The sequence below is a fragment of the Xenopus tropicalis genome, chromosome 9 (genome assembly GCF_000004195.4).
Source record: "Xenopus tropicalis strain Nigerian chromosome 9, UCB_Xtro_10.0, whole genome shotgun sequence".
Taxonomy (NCBI): domain Eukaryota; kingdom Metazoa; phylum Chordata; class Amphibia; order Anura; family Pipidae; genus Xenopus; species Xenopus tropicalis.
Genome location: NC_030685.2, coordinates 5,512,746 through 5,531,787, shown reverse-complemented (window position 1 = coordinate 5,531,787; position 19,042 = coordinate 5,512,746). Strand labels below are relative to the sequence as shown.

At 44.7% G+C, this 19,042-nt stretch overlaps 2 protein-coding genes across 2 annotated transcripts in view; both read right to left on the bottom strand.

Annotated features, from left to right (window-relative positions):
* Window positions 1-9,724, bottom strand: part of LOC116407562 (NACHT, LRR and PYD domains-containing protein 1b allele 3-like) — a 28,490-nt gene extending 18,766 nt beyond the window's left edge. Inside the window, exons 1-4 of the mRNA XM_031893049.1 lie at window positions 8,933-9,724; window positions 5,933-5,972; window positions 5,127-5,168; window positions 637-690 (exon numbers count right to left, since the gene is read on the bottom strand). Coding sequence (XP_031748909.1) covers window positions 637-690; window positions 5,127-5,168; window positions 5,933-5,966 — 130 coding nt within the window. The 5' untranslated portion in view covers window positions 5,967-5,972; window positions 8,933-9,724. The remainder of the gene's footprint in view (window positions 1-636; window positions 691-5,126; window positions 5,169-5,932; window positions 5,973-8,932) is intronic.
* Window positions 9,725-18,168: 8,444 nt separating this feature from the next.
* Window positions 18,169-19,042, bottom strand: part of LOC100487218 — a 35,834-nt gene continuing 34,960 nt past the window's right edge. Inside the window, exon 17 of the mRNA XM_031892997.1 lies at window positions 18,169-18,437. Coding sequence (XP_031748857.1) covers window positions 18,175-18,437 — 263 coding nt within the window. The 3' untranslated portion in view covers window positions 18,169-18,174. The remainder of the gene's footprint in view (window positions 18,438-19,042) is intronic.

Here is a 19,042-nt window from a genome sequence, read left to right as displayed (position 1 = left end):
CAGTAAGCTTTATTAGAAAGGTCTATGTAAATACAGCCATAAGCACTCACAGAAACGCTGCACTGAGTCCTCTATCAAAAGAAACACAGGATTTCTTGTCTCTTTTGTAAACATGTTCTTGGGGTATCTGACTTCCTCTCTCAGAAAAATCCTTCATTCCTGGGGCCAAAATCTGCGCAGCTCTCTCCTCTCTCCCTTCTCCTGTTCCCCCTCCCATCAGAATGTGTGATTTTACCAGCAGCAGGAAGCTATTGAGACCAAGCCAAAATGGCAGCTGCTATCTTAAATGAACAGAGGGAGCTTCTAGGGCTGTTACTCAGGCAGGTAAAGCTTTCTGCAGAATAAATATAGGGTTCTAGGTGGCACTAATGTGGCAAATCTATTGGCAGTAAAATGCCACAATGACTTTCCTTCTCCCATAAGTCCACTGGTGTGCAATAGTGCAATAGTCCCTCCAACAAACTGGGCATTTTATGCCAACATAATACAAAGAACATAAACAACAATCCATATTTTAATTTACAAAATTTGATATGTAACATTAATCAAAGTTGAGACCTTTAACCTTTACATGCCCCTCCCACATACAATCACCTTTCATACTGTAACATGGCCACTGGTTGTTGCTCTGCTCACCTAAATAAAAAATTTCAAAATGGTCATGGTGTCCCTGAGGTTGTGTACCCCCTCCTGCAAATAAAGAGAAGACATATGAGCTTGTGTCAGGCCTGGCAGCTAAATTCACATATCTGCCTCTGATCCCTAGGAGAGACCCCCACACTACGGTGCATGTTTCTCCAATACCCAACCCTGTCAGTAGCAGGACAAGTTCATTCCCTGCAAAGCTGATCTACTGACTAATGCAAACGAAGCAAGAAATTACATGCAATGTCTGAATTTTCTTTGGATCATTATCACATATGAGCCAGTCCTCATCTGTATTTCTTATGTGTCCATCTCAGCTGGTCTCTATCCCCTAGCTGCCATCTCTGCTGGTCTCTCTATCCCTACCTGCCATCTCTGCTGGTCTCTCTATCCCTACCTGCCATCTCTGCTGGTCTCTCTATCCCCTACCTGCCATCTCTGCTGGTCTCTATCCCCTAGCTGCCATCTCTTGCTGGTCTCTCTATCCCATAGCTGCCATCTCTGCTGGTCTCTCTATCCACTAGCTTCCATCTCTGCTGGTCTCTCTATCCACTAGCTTCCATCTCTGCTGGTCTCTCTATCCCCTAGTTGCCATCTCTACTGGTCTCTCTATCCCCTACCTGCCATCTCTGCTGGTCTCTATCCCCTAGCTGCCATCTCTTGCTGGTCTCTCTATCCCATAGCTGCCATCTCTGCTGGTCTCTCTATCCACTAGCTTCCATCTCTGCTGGTCTCTCTATCCCCTAGTTGCCATCTCTACTGGTCTCTCTATCCCCTACCTGCCATCTCTGCTGGTCTCTATCCCCTACCTGCCATCTTTTCTGGTCACTCTATCCCCTAGCTGCCATCTCTGCTGGTCTCTCTATCCCATAGCTGCCATCTCTGCTGGTCTCTATCCCCTACCTGCCATCTCTGCTGGTCTCTCTATCCCCTAGCTGCCATCTCTGTTGGTCTCTCTATCCCCTAGTTGCCATCTCTGCTGGTCTCTCTATCCCCTAGCTGCCATCTCTGTTGGTCTCTCTATCCCCTAGTTGCCATCTCTGCTGGTCTCTCTATCCCCTAGCTGCCATCACTGCTGGTCTCTCTATCCCCTAGCTGCCATCTCTGTTGGTCTCTCTATCCCCTAGTTGCCATCTCTGCTGGTCTCTCTATCCCCTAGCTGCCATCACTGCTGGTCTCTCTATCCCCTAGCTGCCATCTCTGCTGGTCTCTGTACATGCCCATATGTTAAAGGTATCAGAGGTCGAGAAGACACATATAACGTAAGATTCTCTGGTTTGGAAGCGAAATGCTAATACTGTTTATAATCGCTCCCCACACCATTCAGCCTCCTTCATTTCCTCCTCCTCAGGGCCACAAAGGAAGATGTGGTGACACCCTTATTAAAACAGAACACATTTACATGCCTCGTGCTACACGCAATTGCACATTCTCAGCTAAAACTATAGGTTATAACCCTCTCTTAAAGGGACACTAAACCCAACCATTAAGCTGCCCCACTGCGCCCCCTAGTTCTCTATAGAAGTTGATGAAAAGTGTAATTACACATGGAAACCGATTCACCAATGGGAATTCTACTGACCAAAACCCTAATTGGGGTGAAGACACACTAAGCAGCTACTTTTTCATGGCTGCTAAACGCCAGAATATACCCTGCCATAGACAATACTTGTGCTGATCTATAGACTCTGCAACAGGCTGTCAGTTTGAGTATAAGGCTCTGCATTATTAGGCTGTATCTGTGCTGTTAAACAAGCAGTTCTGCATTATTATCAGTTGACCACAGGGACATTAGTGATTTGCACGTCTCCTTCCATAATTCCTTACCTGATGGTTAAAATACTGTTTTTTTCTGCCAACAATGTATTGCATACGTCATTGCAGAAAAAGGCTTTATCTACATACAATATGTGTACATACATATGTAACACACACATGTATACACAAACACTTTTTTATTTATTTTTTTCATTATACCACTTTGTTTTTAGTTTCTTTTCCCTAAAAACTGTTTATTTTGACAGCGTGACTATTGGATCAGATATTCTGACCACTAATTACACTGTTGCGTGACTTGCTTTGTTGTTTCGCTGATTTGCACAATTTTTGTGGTTTTATTGCATTTTTATCCCTGTTTAAGGGTTCCTGATCTGTTTTTAGCATAGCTTTGCCAGGTGTAACTTTGGTGTACAAAAATAACTTTACCTATTTTGAATTCATCAGAATGTGTACTTTCCAAAATGATATGGTTTTCTGGGGGTCTGTGTATGGTTGGGGGGGGTTACGGCACATAATATGCTGACAGGGGGCTCTGTAAGCTGAGTTGGCAGGCGAGAAATTCATATTCATTTTGGGTTCAGTACACACCACAGACTTTGGTATATCTATTTAAAAAGGGATCCCGTTCTCAGCCTGAAAACTATAGGCCTGTTAGTCTGACATCAGTAGTAGGAAAAATTTTGGAAGGGGTAATAAGGGATAGGATAGTTGAATACATTGCAGTTCACAATACTATTAGTTTGTGCCAGCATGGTTTTATGCGTAACAGATCTTGCCAGACTAATTTAGTCGCCTTTTATGAGGGGGTGAGTAGGAACCTTGATGCTGGAATGGCAGTTGATGTCATCTACTTGGACTTTGCTAAAGCGTTTGATACAGTACCTCACAGAAGGTTAATGATCAAATTAAGGAATATTGGCCTAGAACATAATATTTGTAATTGGATAGAGAACTGGCTGAAGGATAGAGTACAAAGAGTGGTTGTAAATGGAACATTTTCTAATTGGGCCAGTGTGGTTAGTGGAGTACCGCAGGGGTCAGTCCTTGGGCCTTTGCTGTTTAACTTGTTTATTAATGACCTGGAGGGGGGCATAGAGAGTACTGTTTCTATTTTTGCTGATGACACTAAATTGTGCAAAACTATAAGTTCCATGCAGGATGCTGCCGCTTTGCAGAGCGATTTGACAAAATTGGAAAACTGGGCAGCAAACTGGAAAATGAGGTTCAATGTTGATAAGTGCAAAGTTATGCACTTTGGTAGGAATAATATAAACGCAAACTATCTACTGAATGGTAGTGTGTTGGGGGCATCCTTAATGGAGAAGGATCTAGGGGTTTTTGTTGATAACAAGTTGTCTAATTCCAGGCAGTGTCATTCTGTGGCTACTACAGCAAATAAAGGCCTCACCTTGAGTATGGGGGGCAGTTACAGTGAGTATGGGGGGCAGTTTTGGGCTCCAGTCCTTAAGAAGGATATTAATGAGCTGGAGAGAGTGCAGAGACGTGCAACTAAACTGGTAAAGGGGATGGAAGGGTTAAACTATGAGGTGAGACTGTCGGGGTTGGGGTTGTTTTCTCTGGAAAAGAGGCGCTTGCGAGGGGACATGATTACTCTGTACAAGTACATTAGAGGGGATTATAGGCAGTTGGGGGATGTTCTTTTTTCCCATAAAAACAATCAGCGCACCAGAGGTCACCCCTTTAGAGGAACGGAGCTTCCATTTGAAGCAGCGTCGGGGGTTTTTCACGGTGAGGGCAGTGAGGGGGTTGGGGAATCCCCTGCCGGGGGATGTTGGGTAGGGGGTGCCTCGCGGTGAGGGCAGTGAGGTTGGGGAATGCCCTTCCTAGTGATGTGGTAATGGCAGATTGTGTTAATGCCTATAAGAGGGGCCTGGATGAGTTCTTGATGAATCAGAATACCCAAGGCTATTGTGATACTAATATCTACAGTTAGTACTAGTGGGTGTATTTATAGTTTATGTATGTGAGTGTATAGATTGGTAGGTGTGGGTTGTGTGTGCTGGGTTTACTTGGAAGGGTTGAACTTGATGGACACTGGTCTTTTTTCAACCCTATGTAACTATGTAACTATGCATATTGGGCATCAAACTGCTAAGTAGACCTTAGGTGTTCCTATTTGGGGTGATTTGCCTTTGTACGCAAGAAATTGTGTGAGATAAATGCGGCAAATTGCAACATTTTTATGCGATTTTCTGAAATGTCATAAAAATCTGCAAACTTAGGAAAGCTTTACGGCTGGGTACTTTGGAGTAGAAAGACACGGGTACCCATTTTAGATTCGGGGGAGTGTGTACTTTCCAAAAATATATGGCTTTCTGGGGTGAGTGTATATTCTACCAGCTTTATTCCACATATAATAATGTAAATGAATTGATTTTGCAGGAGCTGGAATTACAGAAATGTAGATGTGGAGATTGCCTGGAAGGGGGAGTCTTACCCCCCTCTATGAGAGAATCCTCCTTGATCTTCCTGTCAAAGGGAATTAGGAAGCATGTGATCTCCTCATAATCAATATGTCATTTTTGAGGAGGCTAACCTATATCAGGGGAGATATTGGTCCTTTCATATAACCCATCTCTTTTCCATAACTGCTCCCCTTCAGCCCTAGTCAGTCAGTTCGTTAGTGGAGTTTAAACAATGAGCCCCAGTATCTGAAAGCTGCTGGCTATTCCCCCACTCACCTGAATGAAACTCATCAATGTCTGGGGAAAGAGTATCATCATCTGTGAATAAGGAGAGAACAGATTTATCAGAAGGCTCTTACTTGCAGGGTAGATAAATGCAGTTACCCCTCCATAACATTGTCACAAACTGCCGCCTAGTTTTCTATAGAAGTTGCCACCAAATAACATAATTATAGATGTAAGAAAATTCACCAATGAGAATTCTACTCATAAAAAACTTCATTATAAATGCAAAGGCACTGACCAATGAGAATGCTGATTCCCAGTGAAACAGGACAGAATGTTTCGCCAAGCATGGATTAACGGCCAATTTGGAGCTTTGCTACTGCTGGATTTTTTTCAAAATCCTTCCAAATCCAATATTCCAGTTCAGCTAGCTCCTTCAGGCAGGCTATCACTCCTGTGCTCCTGTTGTAGCACTAATTACACATATAAGATAATGGAGGACACCTGACACTGCAGGGCTTTGCTGCACAGTAGTGTTTATTAGTGGGTTCCACTACATGTTCCGGGCAAAGCCCTGAACAAATAACATTTAAATGGTTCCAAGACCCAAGTCCAACCTCCCCCTTAACACTATTGGTTCCAAAGCACCCAAGGGAGGGGTTACTGCTCCAGGGCACTCAGGAGCCTGACCTCAAATACACATTTCAAAGTCCAAAGTTATTTTTTATACATGGCCCAGGAACTGCCAAGCAGTTGTTCTTCCCCCACAGTGTAGCTTTAATAGAAATACATATTCCAGGCACAATACCATTACTGCCCATTGGAACTGATAGCTATTTCCTACTTGGCTGCCTTACCACATACTGACCAAGTCTCACTGGGGCGGCTCATTTATATCTGTAACAGAACAGAGGTTGCCATTAGTAGTGTGTCGTGTACAGAAAACATTTTACACTCCATGTATCTTTTAAACAATTAGGTGCTAAACTGCTGAGTTTTTTATCCATACTGCCTCTTGTTGCAAGAATAGTTTTGTTATATTCCCCCCCCCCCTTGAGGGGTATTTAACGACCTCTAGCACCATCCAGCGCAGTTGCGATTGGTATGTTATGATATGTATGTATATCATATGTTATATGTTTTAACTGGTGGAAATGTCTGGAAACTGCTGTATCGCTAGCGGATCCTTCTTTAAAATTTCTAATGTTCCCCTTATGTTCCTTTATCCTGGCCTTGACAGGCCTATTAGTTTGGCCAACATACCCCTTGCCGCAGGGGCATTTAATCATTGTAGATCACACTCTTTGTTTCACATGTTGAAAAGTGTAACTTTATAGGGTAACCTTTTGTTGGATGGTTAAACGTATCACCCGTAATTACCCCAGAGCAGCATACGCAATTAAGACACGGTGCTGCCCCACTTTGGGGTACCCAGGAATAACTGCCTTCCATCTTTCCTTTTATATTCACTTGGGCATAGGAAATCCTTTGATGTACTGCCCTGTTTATAGCTAAACCTGGGGGGTTCTCTATAGTAGTTACCATACTTCTTATCCCCCTGCACTATTGGCCAGTACTGCTTAACCAAAGTCTCCAGTCTCTCGCTAACTTCACAGTATTTGCTCACAAAAATGGGCTGCGGTGCGGTTTCTCTGTATATTTTTGGTTTTTCTAGCAGGGTGTCCCTTGGATTTTTTTGCACCATCTCTGCAACTTGTATCAGTTTATGCTTATTGTAACCTTTTTCTTTGAAACGGCCTATCAGCTCCTTAGCCACTGTCTTATATTTTTATCTTCGGATGTTATTCTACGTGCCGCATAAATTGGCCCTTAGGCATGGCATTGATAACTCTGGGGTTATGGAAGCTCTTTACACTTTACATATGGGAGCAGAACTTCGGTGCGGCGGGGCGGCATGCCGCCCCTAAATGTTTGCCGCCCTAGGCCTCGCCACAAATCCGGGCCTGGACGTGCCATGAAATATTTCTGCTCAAGGTTACATAGATGTTAGCAAATGAAGGCACTACGGAAGAACCCATTGATGTCCCCCTGCTTTTGCCAGAAATACTTTCCATTAAACCTGAAGTATTTTTTACCCAACACAAGGCTGAGGCAGTCAGTTAGAAAGTAGACCGTCTGGTGGGAAATATATTTCTTCTACATACTGAATCCCCTCCTCTTGTGCTATAGATACGTAGAGGCTCTCTATATCAATACTGCATAGGATACATTTTTCATTAATCCCATTCATTTGTTTGAGTCTATTGAGCAAAGCGGCAGTGTCCTTTGGACGTGTGGGGATATCTTTTACTATTGGCTGCAGGTAGCTACCCACACATTTACATAGTGGTTCAAGCCCGGAACCTATACCTGCCACAATAGGTCTGCCCGGCGGATTAAGGTCCCCATACACGGGCCGATTCTAGCTGCCAATATCAGTCCCGTAGAATGATTTGGCAGCTAATCGGCCCATGTATGGGCACTACCGACGGGCCTGCCCAACCGATATCTGGAAATCAGCCAGATAAAGATCGGCCAGGTTAAAAAATCTAGTCTGCATCGGCTCGTTGATGCGGTCCCGTCAAACGGGCATAGGCCAAACGATCGAATTAGCCTGGTTTCTCCCGATATCGCCCACCCGTAGGTGGGGGATATCGGGAGAAGATCCGCTCGCTTGGTGACATTGCCAAGCGAATGGATCTGCCAGTGTATGGGGACCTTTAGTTAAAGAAATAAAGTACTGTTATTAAGGAAAATTCAGTAGTAAGGAGATCCCTTTGCTTTAAATTGGACCTGTCACACTAAGAAATTATTTTAATCTTATTTTCTTCAGCCTTGGAATTCACAATTGCAGCAAGCAGGCAGGGGCCATTTTGTGGACACTGTTAATAAGGCAAGTTGTGCATCCTGCTAAAATGTTGTTTCTGTGTCAGTATGGGGGGGGGGGACCCGATACCCATATCCATGCACTGGTTACACAATTACATGGTGAGGAGGGAGGGGGAATGTGAGGGGTGCAGCAACAGTTCTGAATTGAAAGTGAAAGTAACTGTCTAACTAAGGCCTAGAGGCGGGGCAAGCAATATATGATTGACAGCTGGGATTTTTAAATGCTTTTATTATGGGTATGGATGTGTTAATAAAGAAAAAAGGCTTTCGATTTCATATTTAATTTAAAAGGGCTTTTATTATACAGCTTTTTATGCCTGGGTGACAGGTCCAATTTAATACCAGCCCTTTAGGCTTCTATCAACAGGTTATCCACTTCCTTTTTTATTATGAATGTCGGGTCACAGTTAGTTTCTCTATAGGGTTCTGGGATATTCAACTGCCTATTAGCTTCACCTATGTACACACTTGTGTCCATTGTCACAATTGCTCCTTTTTAATAGTTATTTGTGCATTATTTTTCAGTGCCACTATGGCCTCCCGCTCGGTTTTGGATAAATTGAGGTACATGATTTTGCTGCTGTAATTTCCCCATACTTTTCCTGCTTCACTAAGCACCACCTGTTCAACATGTCCATATTAACACTGGTTACTGTGGGAATATATATATATATATATATATATATATATATATATATATATATGTACTTTTTTCTTTATTCCCCATAGTCGCTCCTTGCTTACAAAGCTTATCACCCTGTGGGAAACACATCTTTAGTCCCAGCTGGCGGGTAACCTTGGGAAAGTCAATCTCCCTTGTACAGCGCTGCGGAATATGTTGGCGCTTTATAAATAAATGTTAATAATAATAATCTCCCAATCCATAAAGTTATTGCGGTAGGGAATAAAGTCTAACCCTACGCTCAGGGGCAGACAATGTATATGAAGAGATATTCACAACCTCTTACCTCTTGTGATGTCGGCTGCTCTGAGGGTAATTCTCCCGGTCTATAGGGGCCCTTGGGTTCCTTTGTGCTGTTATTGGACGCTGGATCCGCTGTGGCTCTTTCCCTAAATACCCCGGTGCTGACTGTGTGGTGGCTTCACTGTAGTCACCGCTCTCTGATCTGTAGCTCTCTGAAGACAGTGTTACTGTGTCAAGTGGCCAAGTGGCTTGCCTGTGTCTGGATCCTGATGGAGTCCCACATGGTCCTAGTGCCCGTTGCTTGCCTGTCCCTCTGCTGTAGCTGGGCAGTCGGCTGCTTGTAAGTTTCCCTGCTGGATGCTGTCTCTTTCGTTCTGCTTTCCACATGATTTTGCAGGTAATCCTCAGTGTCTCTCGTGAGCTTCCCCTGTTTTCTCTCAGTCATCTTTGCTTGAAACACACTAAGTGCCCCAGATTGCTCTCTGAATATCTCCTCAGTTTTGGTAATGCCTTGGGTTGCGCAGACTTTCTCTTTAAGCTCTGCAATTGTGACTTTTAACTCTGCAAGTTGTATGTTAAGTCTTTCTATTGTTAACACCATTAGATCAAGGCTGCAAAATTCATGCCACCTCTTAGTCAGCACTGGGACTCCTTTGGCTTGGTTCACACACAGACCTCTGGGTATCCTCTTATTCTTTATGTATTGTGCCAAAAATGCCACATGTAGCTGCCAGCTGATCTCCTTTTTCTGTAGGTTTAGTATCACCTTCACATCATCACAGTTCTGCTGGCTACCACTTGTTTCTGGAACCTCATACGTTACATTTTGCAGTATGTCCAATGTATGAAACCCACCTATTGTACAGCACTGCAGAATATGTTGGTGCTTTCTAAATAAATGTTAATAATAATAATAATAATAATAATATATGCTCAATGTGCCCATTCCTAAGGGCCAATTTTTGCGCGCACACAGAATAACATCCAAAGATGAAAAATATAAGACAGCGGCTAAGCAGCTGATAGGTCGTTTCAAAGAAAAAGGTTACAATAAGCAAAAACTTATACAAGTAGCAGAGGAGGTGCAAAAAACTCCAAGGGACGCCCTGCTAGAAAAACCAAAGGAGAAACGACACTGTGACCCATTTTTGTGAGCAAAGTTAGCGAGAAACAGGAGACTTTAGTTAAGCAGTACTGGCCAATAGTGCGGGGGGATAAGAAGTATGGTAACTACTATAGAGAACCCCCCATGTTTAGCTATAAACGGGGCAGTACATCAAAGGATTTCCTATGCCCAAGTGAATATAAAAGGAAAGATGGAAGGCAGTTATTCCTGGGTACCCCAAAGTGGGGCAGCACCGTGTCTTAATTGCGTATGCTGCTCTGGGGTAATTACGGGTGATACGTTTAACCATCCAACAAAAGGTTACCCTATAAAGTTAAAACACTTTTCAACATGTGAAACAAAGAGTGTGATCTACATGATTAAATGCCCCTGCGGCAAGATGTATGTTGGCCAAACTAATAGGTCTGTCAAGGCCAGGATAAAGGAACATAAGGGGGACATTAGAAATTTTAAAGAAGGATCCGCTAGCGATACAGCAGTTTCCAGACATTTCCACCAGTTAAAACATAACCAATCGCAACTGAGCTGGATGGTGCTAGAGGTAGTTAAATACCCCTCAAGGGGGGGAATATAACAAAACTACTCTTGCAACAAGAGGCAGTATGGATAAAAAACTGAACAGTTTAGTGCCTAACGGTTTAAATGATACACGGAGTGTAAAATGTTTTCTGTACACGACACACTACTAATGGCACCCTCTGTTCTGTTACAGATATAAATGAGCCGCCCCAGTGAGACTTGGTCAGTATGTGGTAAGGCAGCCAAGTAGGAAATAGCTATCAGTTCCAATGGGCAGTAATTGTATTGTGCCTGGAATATGTATTTCTATTAAAGCTACACTGTGGGGGAAGAACAACTGCTTGGCAGTTCCTGGGCCATGTATAAAAAATAACTTTGGACTTTAAAAAGTTTTCTTGGGGGTCAGGCTCCTGAGTGCCCTGGAGCAGTAACCCCTCCCATGGGCGGCTTGGAACCAATGGTGTTAAGGGGGAGGTTGGACTTGGGTCTTGGAACCACATAAATGTTATTAGTTCAGATGTTATGTTGTTCACTTAAAAAAGGGCTTTGCCCGGAACATGTAGTGGAACCCACTAATAAACACTAATGTGCAGCAAAGCCCTGCAGTGTCAGGTGTCCTCCATTATCCTATATGATGGCTGCTGGGTTTTTTTGCCAGACGCCCGCAAAAATTAGCTTTGGAAAAAAATTGCCGCATGACAAAAAAGGTCACGAGTCAAATTTTTTTCATAGATTTGTTCATCACTAATTATGTAATTTATAATTATATTACACTGGAATCATACAGACTTATTCTGTGCTGGGAAACTGTGCTTAAATGTGAAATATTGTGGGAAAATCAAGAATGTACCAATGCATTATACTCATCTAAATATAGAAGGAATGTAATTAAAAATATGTGCTTCTGATTTATTGAGAAATTCCCCCAAATCCCCACTAATCCCGCCCATCTGTGCCACTTCCTGCTGCCTCCTTTCCCAGGCTGTGCAGGGGGGCGGCGGCACTGTAGGATAGGAACCAATCAGCAGCTAGGCTGACCTGATAGGGAACTGAAGCCTGTCTGTGCTTGTGTGAGTGCAGGGCTGTGATTGGCTCTCCCCCTCCTACTGTGCTTCTGGCAGGGACCGTTAGGACACGCCCACCCCTCATGTGAAACCCAGACAGGGACCTGAGAGGATCTATAGGGAGCTCCAATAAAGGGGCCATTGTTACAGATAGGGTTAATGTTTAGCCCAAAGGGAAACCAGCACCGGATATTATTCATAATTGCCTACAGGGTTAGGGTTGTTTTTTGTTTATTCTTATTATATGTCTCCTTTAAGGTAAACAACCCATTTCATGGCATTTGACTTCAGTGTTAGTCAACTAAATGTGTGATTCCGATTTGTTGACTGTGCTAATAAAATGAATATGCACATAAGTACTCCAGTTCAGTTTGTGACATTTCAGCTGAATCCAAATTTTATTGATATGGCGCATCATTACTTTAGTGTGCCCGACAAGGCCACCATCAGGGGGGCACAGTCATCCCGTGCCCGGATGATTTTTCACTTTTAAGGGGGGCCTGGCCGTGATACATCTCGGGCCCCCTTTAAACAATTACTGGCCTTGTCATTGGTGGTCAGTGACTAATACGATTGGTCACGCCCCGTGCGTATGTCTCTCCTTTTGCATGGAGACACAAGTGAAGAGGCGTTGTCCCATAAGGATCTCGCTGGAGGAAGAGGCAGAAGAGCCGAAGCCACAGGAGGAGCCAGAGAAGCCTTCAGAGAAGGAAGAAGAAGATGAAGAAGCTGCTGGAGAAGGAAAAAGACTACAAAGAACAAAAAAATCCCCTGATGAAGTTTAAAGGTAAGTTTCACTGGCCACCAATGTTTAGGAGGTCCCTGTACACCAATGTTTTAGAGGGTCCCTGCCCTGGCACCAATGCAAACCTTAACCCCAATGTTTTAGGGGTTCCTGGCTACCAATGTTTTAGGGGTTCCTGGCTACCAATGTTTTAGGGGGCCCTGGCTACCAATGTTTTAGGGGTTCCTGGCTACCAATGTTTTAGGGGGCCCTGGCTACCAATGTTTTAGGGGGCCCTGGCTACCAATGTTTTAGGGGGCCCTGGCTACCAATGTTTTAGGGGGCCCTGGCTACCAATGTTTTAGGGGTTCCTGGCTACCAATGTTTTAGGGGTTCCCGGCTACCAATGTTTTAGGGGTTCCCGGCTACCAATGTTTTAGGGGTTCCCGGCTACCAGTGTTTTAGGGGTTCCTGGCTAGCAATGTTTTAGGGGGCCCTGGGCTGGCACCAATGCAAACCTTAACCTCTGGCTACCAATGTTTTAGGGGTTCCTGGCTACCATTGTTTTAGGGGTTCCTGGCTACCATTGTTTTAGGGGTTCCTGGCTACCAATGTTTTAGGGGTTCCTGGCTACCATTGTTTTAGGGGTTCCTGGCTACTAGTGTTTTAGGGCTTCCTGGCTACCAATGTTTTAGGGGTTCCTGGCTACCAGTGTTTTAGGGGTTCCTGGCTACCAGTGTTTTAGGGCTTCCTGGCTACCAATGTTTTAGGGGTTCCTGGCTACCATTGTTTTAGGGGTTCCTGGCTACTAGTGTTTTAGGGCTTCCTGGCTACCAATGTTTTAGGGGTTCCTGGCTACCAGTGTTTTAGGGGTTCCTGGCTACCAGTGTTTTAGGGCTTCCTGGCTACCAATGTTTTAGGGGTTCCTGGCTACCAGTGTTTTAGGGGTTCCTGGCTACCAATGTTTTAGGGCTTCCTGGCTACCAGTGTTTTAGGGCTTCCTGGCTACCAGTGTTTTAGGGCTTCCTGGCTACCAGTGTTTTAGGGGGCCCTGGCTACCAATGTTTTAGGGGGCCCTGGCTACCAATGTTTTAGGGGGCCCTGGCTACCAATGTTTTAGGGGGCCCTGGCTACCAATGTTTTAGGGGGCCCTGGCTACCAATGTCTGTGTGTCAGGGTACACGAATGAGGAGAGCACCTCTTGCAGAATTCCTGCTTAAAAAAAGTCTTTATTTCTGACTACACACACTATATGTTTTGGACTTCCTCAAGCCCTTTTTCTCAAGTGTCTTTTTCAATGTCTGTGTGTACTGATGGGAGGGGCCACTGGGGAGGGGCATAGGAGGGTGGGCCCAGAAAATGTTGTTGTGAGGGGCCCCGTGATTTCTGATGGCGGCCCAGGTGCCCGGGAGGTTGATGTACAGCCCCCCCTTTCCTTTCCAGTTGGAAGGCCAACTCATGCAACTTTACCCCCTACCCTGTGTGCATATTCCTACAAGGGGATCAATAATTTACAAAGATATTTGATTAGCATTTTATTGGTATGTTTTGGAAGGGTTAATGGTGTTTCCTTCTTCCTTAATGGTATTGTATCATAATGGGGCTGGCTGGCTCACTTAGCAGTGGATGTTCATTTCAAATGTGTAAAAAGTTCATTTTGAAGGTGATGTGAGGTTAATAATGTGAATAAGTAAACATGTAAATGGGACGTGTAAAAGTGCCGGGTATGCCAGGTGTGACGTGCATCCAATGAAACAAAGAGTGGATTTAGATAAAAGTGGGGTTATATAGTTCAAAGAGCAAATGTGCAGAATGTTGAGTTAAAAGGTAAGACTGAGTTAAAGTAATAGAATGAGTTCACCTTAAATTTGTCTCAGAGGTGAGAGGCAGCTTGGGTAGTTAAAAGGCATCCCCTGACCCCATGGAGTTAGTGATTGGGGGGGCCCGGGCAATTGTGCGCCAGTTAGAGAACACTAGTGTTCAGGTGTAGGTTAGTGATAGCCTATCAGTACGGCAGTGAGGCAGCAGGAAAAGATTGTGAGCCCTTGTGTTTTACACAGAAGAAAGGAGAATGTGAAAGGGAAACCAGGACCATTTATTATTCATAATTGCCTCCAGGGTTAGGGTTTTTTTTTTTTTGACCAAGGTACAATCTGTAAATATGTATATAACACCTTCATAGCTACAGAAAGGACAGAATTATCTGGTATGGCACCTTACCTGGCTGAGGAGTTTCAGGTTTTATACTGCTCTGTGCAGCCTCAAGCAAAGCTCCTGGGTACCAGGGCCCTGGTTTGTAGCTGCCCCACCTGTCCCATTTCTCTGCCATCTCAGGGCATGCAGGCAATAGGGATAGTTTCTGCATTGGCCCCACTATTCCTGCATCCATTCCCATCTTACCCTGCACATAGGGGCAGTAAGGGAAGGAGAGTCCATGCCGGTTGAGGGGCAAAGGGGAAGGCCTAGTGTATATGTGTGAGCACATGTATGAGTGAGGGCCGGACTGGCCAGACCGGGGGTGAGTGAGTGTAGGACAGGCCAGACCGGGGGTGAGTGAGTGTAGGACTGGCCAGACCGGGGGTGAGTGAGTGTAGGACAGGCCAGACCGGGGGTGAGTGAGTGTAGGACTGGCCAGATCGGGGGTGAGTGAGTGTAGGACAGGCCAGATCGGGGGTGAGTGAGTGTAGGACAGGCCAGATCGGGGGTGAGTGAGTGTAGGACAGGCCAGACCGGGAGTGAGTGAGTGTAGGACTGGCCAGACCGGGGGTGAGTGAGTGTAGGACTGGCCAGATCGGGGGTGAGTGAGTGTAGGACAGGCCAGATCGGGGGTGAGTGAGTGTAGGACTGGCCAGACCGGGGGTGAGTGAGTGTAGGACTGGCCAGGCCGGGGGTAAGTGAGTGTAGGACAGGCCAGATCGGGGGTGAGTGAGTGTAGGACAGGCCAGACCGGGAGTGAGTGAGTGTAGGACTGGCCAGACCGGGGGTGAGTGAGTGTAGGACTGGCCAGATCGGGGGTGAGTGAGTGTAGGACAGGCCAGATCGGGGGTGAGTGAGTGTAGGACTGGCCAGACCGGGGGTGAGTGTAGGACTGGCCAGGCCGGGGGTAAGTGAGTGTAGGACTGGCCAGGCCGGGGGTGAGTGAGTGTAGGACTGGCCAGGCCGGGAGTGAGTGAGTGTAGGACTGGCCAGACCGGGGGTGAGTGAGTGTAGGACTGGCCAGACCGGGGGTGAGTGAGTGTAGGACTAGCCAGACCGGGGGTAAGTGAGTGTAGGACTGGCCAGACCGGGGGTGAGTGAGTGTAGGACTGGCCAGGCCGGGGGTAAGTGAGTGTAGGACTGGCCAGGCCGGGGGTGAGTGAGTGTAGGACTGGCCAGGCCGGGGGTGAGTGAGTGTAGGACTGGCCAGGCCGGGGGTGAGTGAGTGTACAGGGACAGGGGTTAATGCACAGAATGGCTTAATGCCCTATATATATTGCTAATGGGTGAGTGCAGAGGGGCTCTATTTCTTGTCTGTATGAATATTGTGGTCACAGCCTCATTGCACTCTCGTCTGTCAGTTTGATATTTAGTGCTGAGCACAACTTCCCCCTTGTTGCTATAACTGTAACCACAGACACAATGCATCAATCCATCAGCGCATTGCACACTCCTGTTATTCTCCATCACCACAGGTTTGTTACATTACTTTACCCCTTTAACTCCTGTACTTGCTTGTGGCATAGTCTCTTATGTGGCTGTAGCCTTCAAACTGGGAATGATATACAGTAGGGAGAGCTGGGTGCTGAGAGGCTCGGGGGGTAACGTACCTGTACCCCAGCCAATGTACAGCCTGATCCCAGCAGGTGCACAGACGTCTCACTTACTGTAGCTCTACCTATACTTTTCTTGTATTTAGTCCACGTGGCTCCAAGCAATCCTTGCTTGTTTCTTTGTTATAATTTTTCCAAGTAGATACTGTTCTGGAGTATTTTTAATTTTATAGTATAGGTATGGGATCCCTTATCCAGAAAGTTCTGAATTATGGGAATGTCATCTCCCATAGACTCAATTTTAATTGAAAAATTCATATTTTTAAGAATGCTTTGCTTTTTCTCTGTACTTGATCCCAACTAAGATATAATTACCCCTTATTGGGGCAGAACAGCCCTATTGGGTTTATTTCATGGTTAAATGATTCCCTTTTCTCTGTAATAATAAAACAGTACCTGTACTTGATCCCAACTAAGATATAATTACCCCTTATTGGGGCAGAACAGCCCTATTGGGTTTATTTAACGGTTAAATGATTCCATTTTCTCTGTAATAATAAAACAGTACCTGTACTTGATCCCAACTAAGATATAATTACCCCTTATTGGGGGCAGAACAGCCCTATTGGGTTTATTTCATGGTTAAATGATTCCCTTTTCTCTGTAATAATAAAACAGTACCTGTACTTGATCCCAACTAAGATATAATTACCCCTTATTGGGGGCAGAACAACCCTATTGGGTTTATTTCATGGTTACATTATTTTTTAGTAGACTTATGGTATGGAGATCCAAATTGTGGAAAACCCCAGGTCCCGAGCATTCTGGATAATTGGTCCCATATCTGTATGGTGCCTATAAACAGGCTTGCTGGCAAGTGTGCCCTGAGCTCAGGGAATATAAAACAAACCCTGTGAGGGATATGCCATCTGATTGCTTATGATCACTGTAGTGTTCTTGGGGTAACACCTGTCACAGCACACACATCCTTACTTGCAGCCACTTTCTATTGATTTGAATGAGAAATGCCTGTGACAGCTGGGGCGGCAGGGAGTGCTTGGGAAAGCTCAGCTCATATGGAAGAACCATATTCACTGCAGTTTTTAAACATTTAGTTGTATATAAATGGATACTTTAAAATATACAAAAATAAAGAGCACATTTAAATATAAAATCTTGATTATAGAATCCCCTGATAAAAAGGCACCAAACGGCATAATTCACTCAATGACAGATTAAACGACGAGTATCATAAAAAAAATGAAAGGTTTTACCTTTAACTATAACGTACGAAACCTGGGGCTCTGTAGGAGCACAGAATGAACACATTTCTCATATAAAATAGGAAATTTGTTGGCAAGGAATAGTCTATATGTAGGTGCTGGGGGGCTCCTGTGATAAGGTGTGTAGGGATCCCCAGATTTGAGCCCCTTAGGTGGGTTCCCCGTTAGACAGGCACTAGAGGGGGCCCTTATAGGATTTGGACACCTAAAGGTGGTCCTAGATGATTATGTGCTAAAAGGGAGTTTCCCTGCAAGTTAACAGCAACCACTAGATGTGGTGTGCTAAAAGTATAAAAAAAGATGACACACACACTTCTGTGTGGATTTAGTCCTGGAACCCAACCTCTTCATAGAGGCAAGCTACAGGCTGGAGTTATAGCTTAGGAGCTTTTGTTATAGTTCACTCTAGGAGTGCAAGACAGGGTAGTTAGAAAGGGCAGACAGAAGCCCCTAAAGGAGGTAGCATTCATCGCCGGAGTTCAGGGATATGTAGTGTCTAGTTAGGTGGAGCAAGTAACCACCAGGGAGATTCCTAATCGAAAGGTGCTCAGGCGTGAGTACCGGGGAGAGCCCTAAGAGAGGGTGAAAATCATGCCCCAGGTGGGGGTGCGCCACTGGCACGACAAGGCCATTTTTTAAACATTTAAATTCAGCTCTTCTAATGCAGATCGCCGTAATAGCAATGTGGCCCCCACTCACCCCTGTAGGAGCACAAAAAGGGTAAGCGCAGAGGGTGAAAAACTATAAATGTAAAAATAATATTTTCACTTTCTGACTGGCTCTTTAAGAGTTCATCAGAAGTGTAATGGGGATATCAGATTCATTTGTTTTTTAGATCCCTGATAAGAGGCTGAATGTGTTTTTCAATAGCCCTAAAGAGTGCGTCTTTCTGATAATCCCCCCAGGCCCTGACACAGTCATAGAGTTGCCTCATCCTATCCTGGCAGGTTCCCTTGCTTCTCACTGTGTCGTACTGTTCCTGGGTCAGGGTCCCATCACCCAGCAGCTCATCAAGCACTGGATCAATGTTGGGAATCCTTTCAATCAGCTCTGCCCTGTGCTTATCCACAAAGTGCTGCCCACCTGTTGGACACAAGGAGGAATGATAAACAATCTATTGTAACCATCTCTCTTACAGTCAATCTAGCCAATCAGAGCACTAGAATATTCAGAAAACAAACAGTCTTTCAGAGCTTTGGACTATTCACAGGGCCAGATCAGTTAGCCAATTTGATCATTTGAGTGTTGCATATCCATACTACCGTAGGAACAGTAACCACACATAAAAATATCATATATATACTGATTTATAATCTACAACCACATTACCCATGTACTATCTGTAGTACTATAGTACTCTCTATAGCAAAGAAATACATACAAATGGAGGTGTCTTTATAATCAACTAAAAGGGCTTGTGTGTAGAAACATGGTGTTTCTCTTATTGGCTCTGTTTTTTTTTTATTGGCTCTGGATATTTTATAACTCTTATTTACAATGCCCCCAAGTTGCCCCAACTTCTCTCATTACTATTTGCTCTATTTCCTATGTCTTCCTGCCATTTAACATTTTAGGACCGATCTCATATGCATCGGAAAATCTCATCTTGGCCAGTGGCCACAAACCTGTGTCTTTGGGTATCAACTGCAGCAAACACTGAGCTGTGAGTGGGCTGTAAATAAAGATAA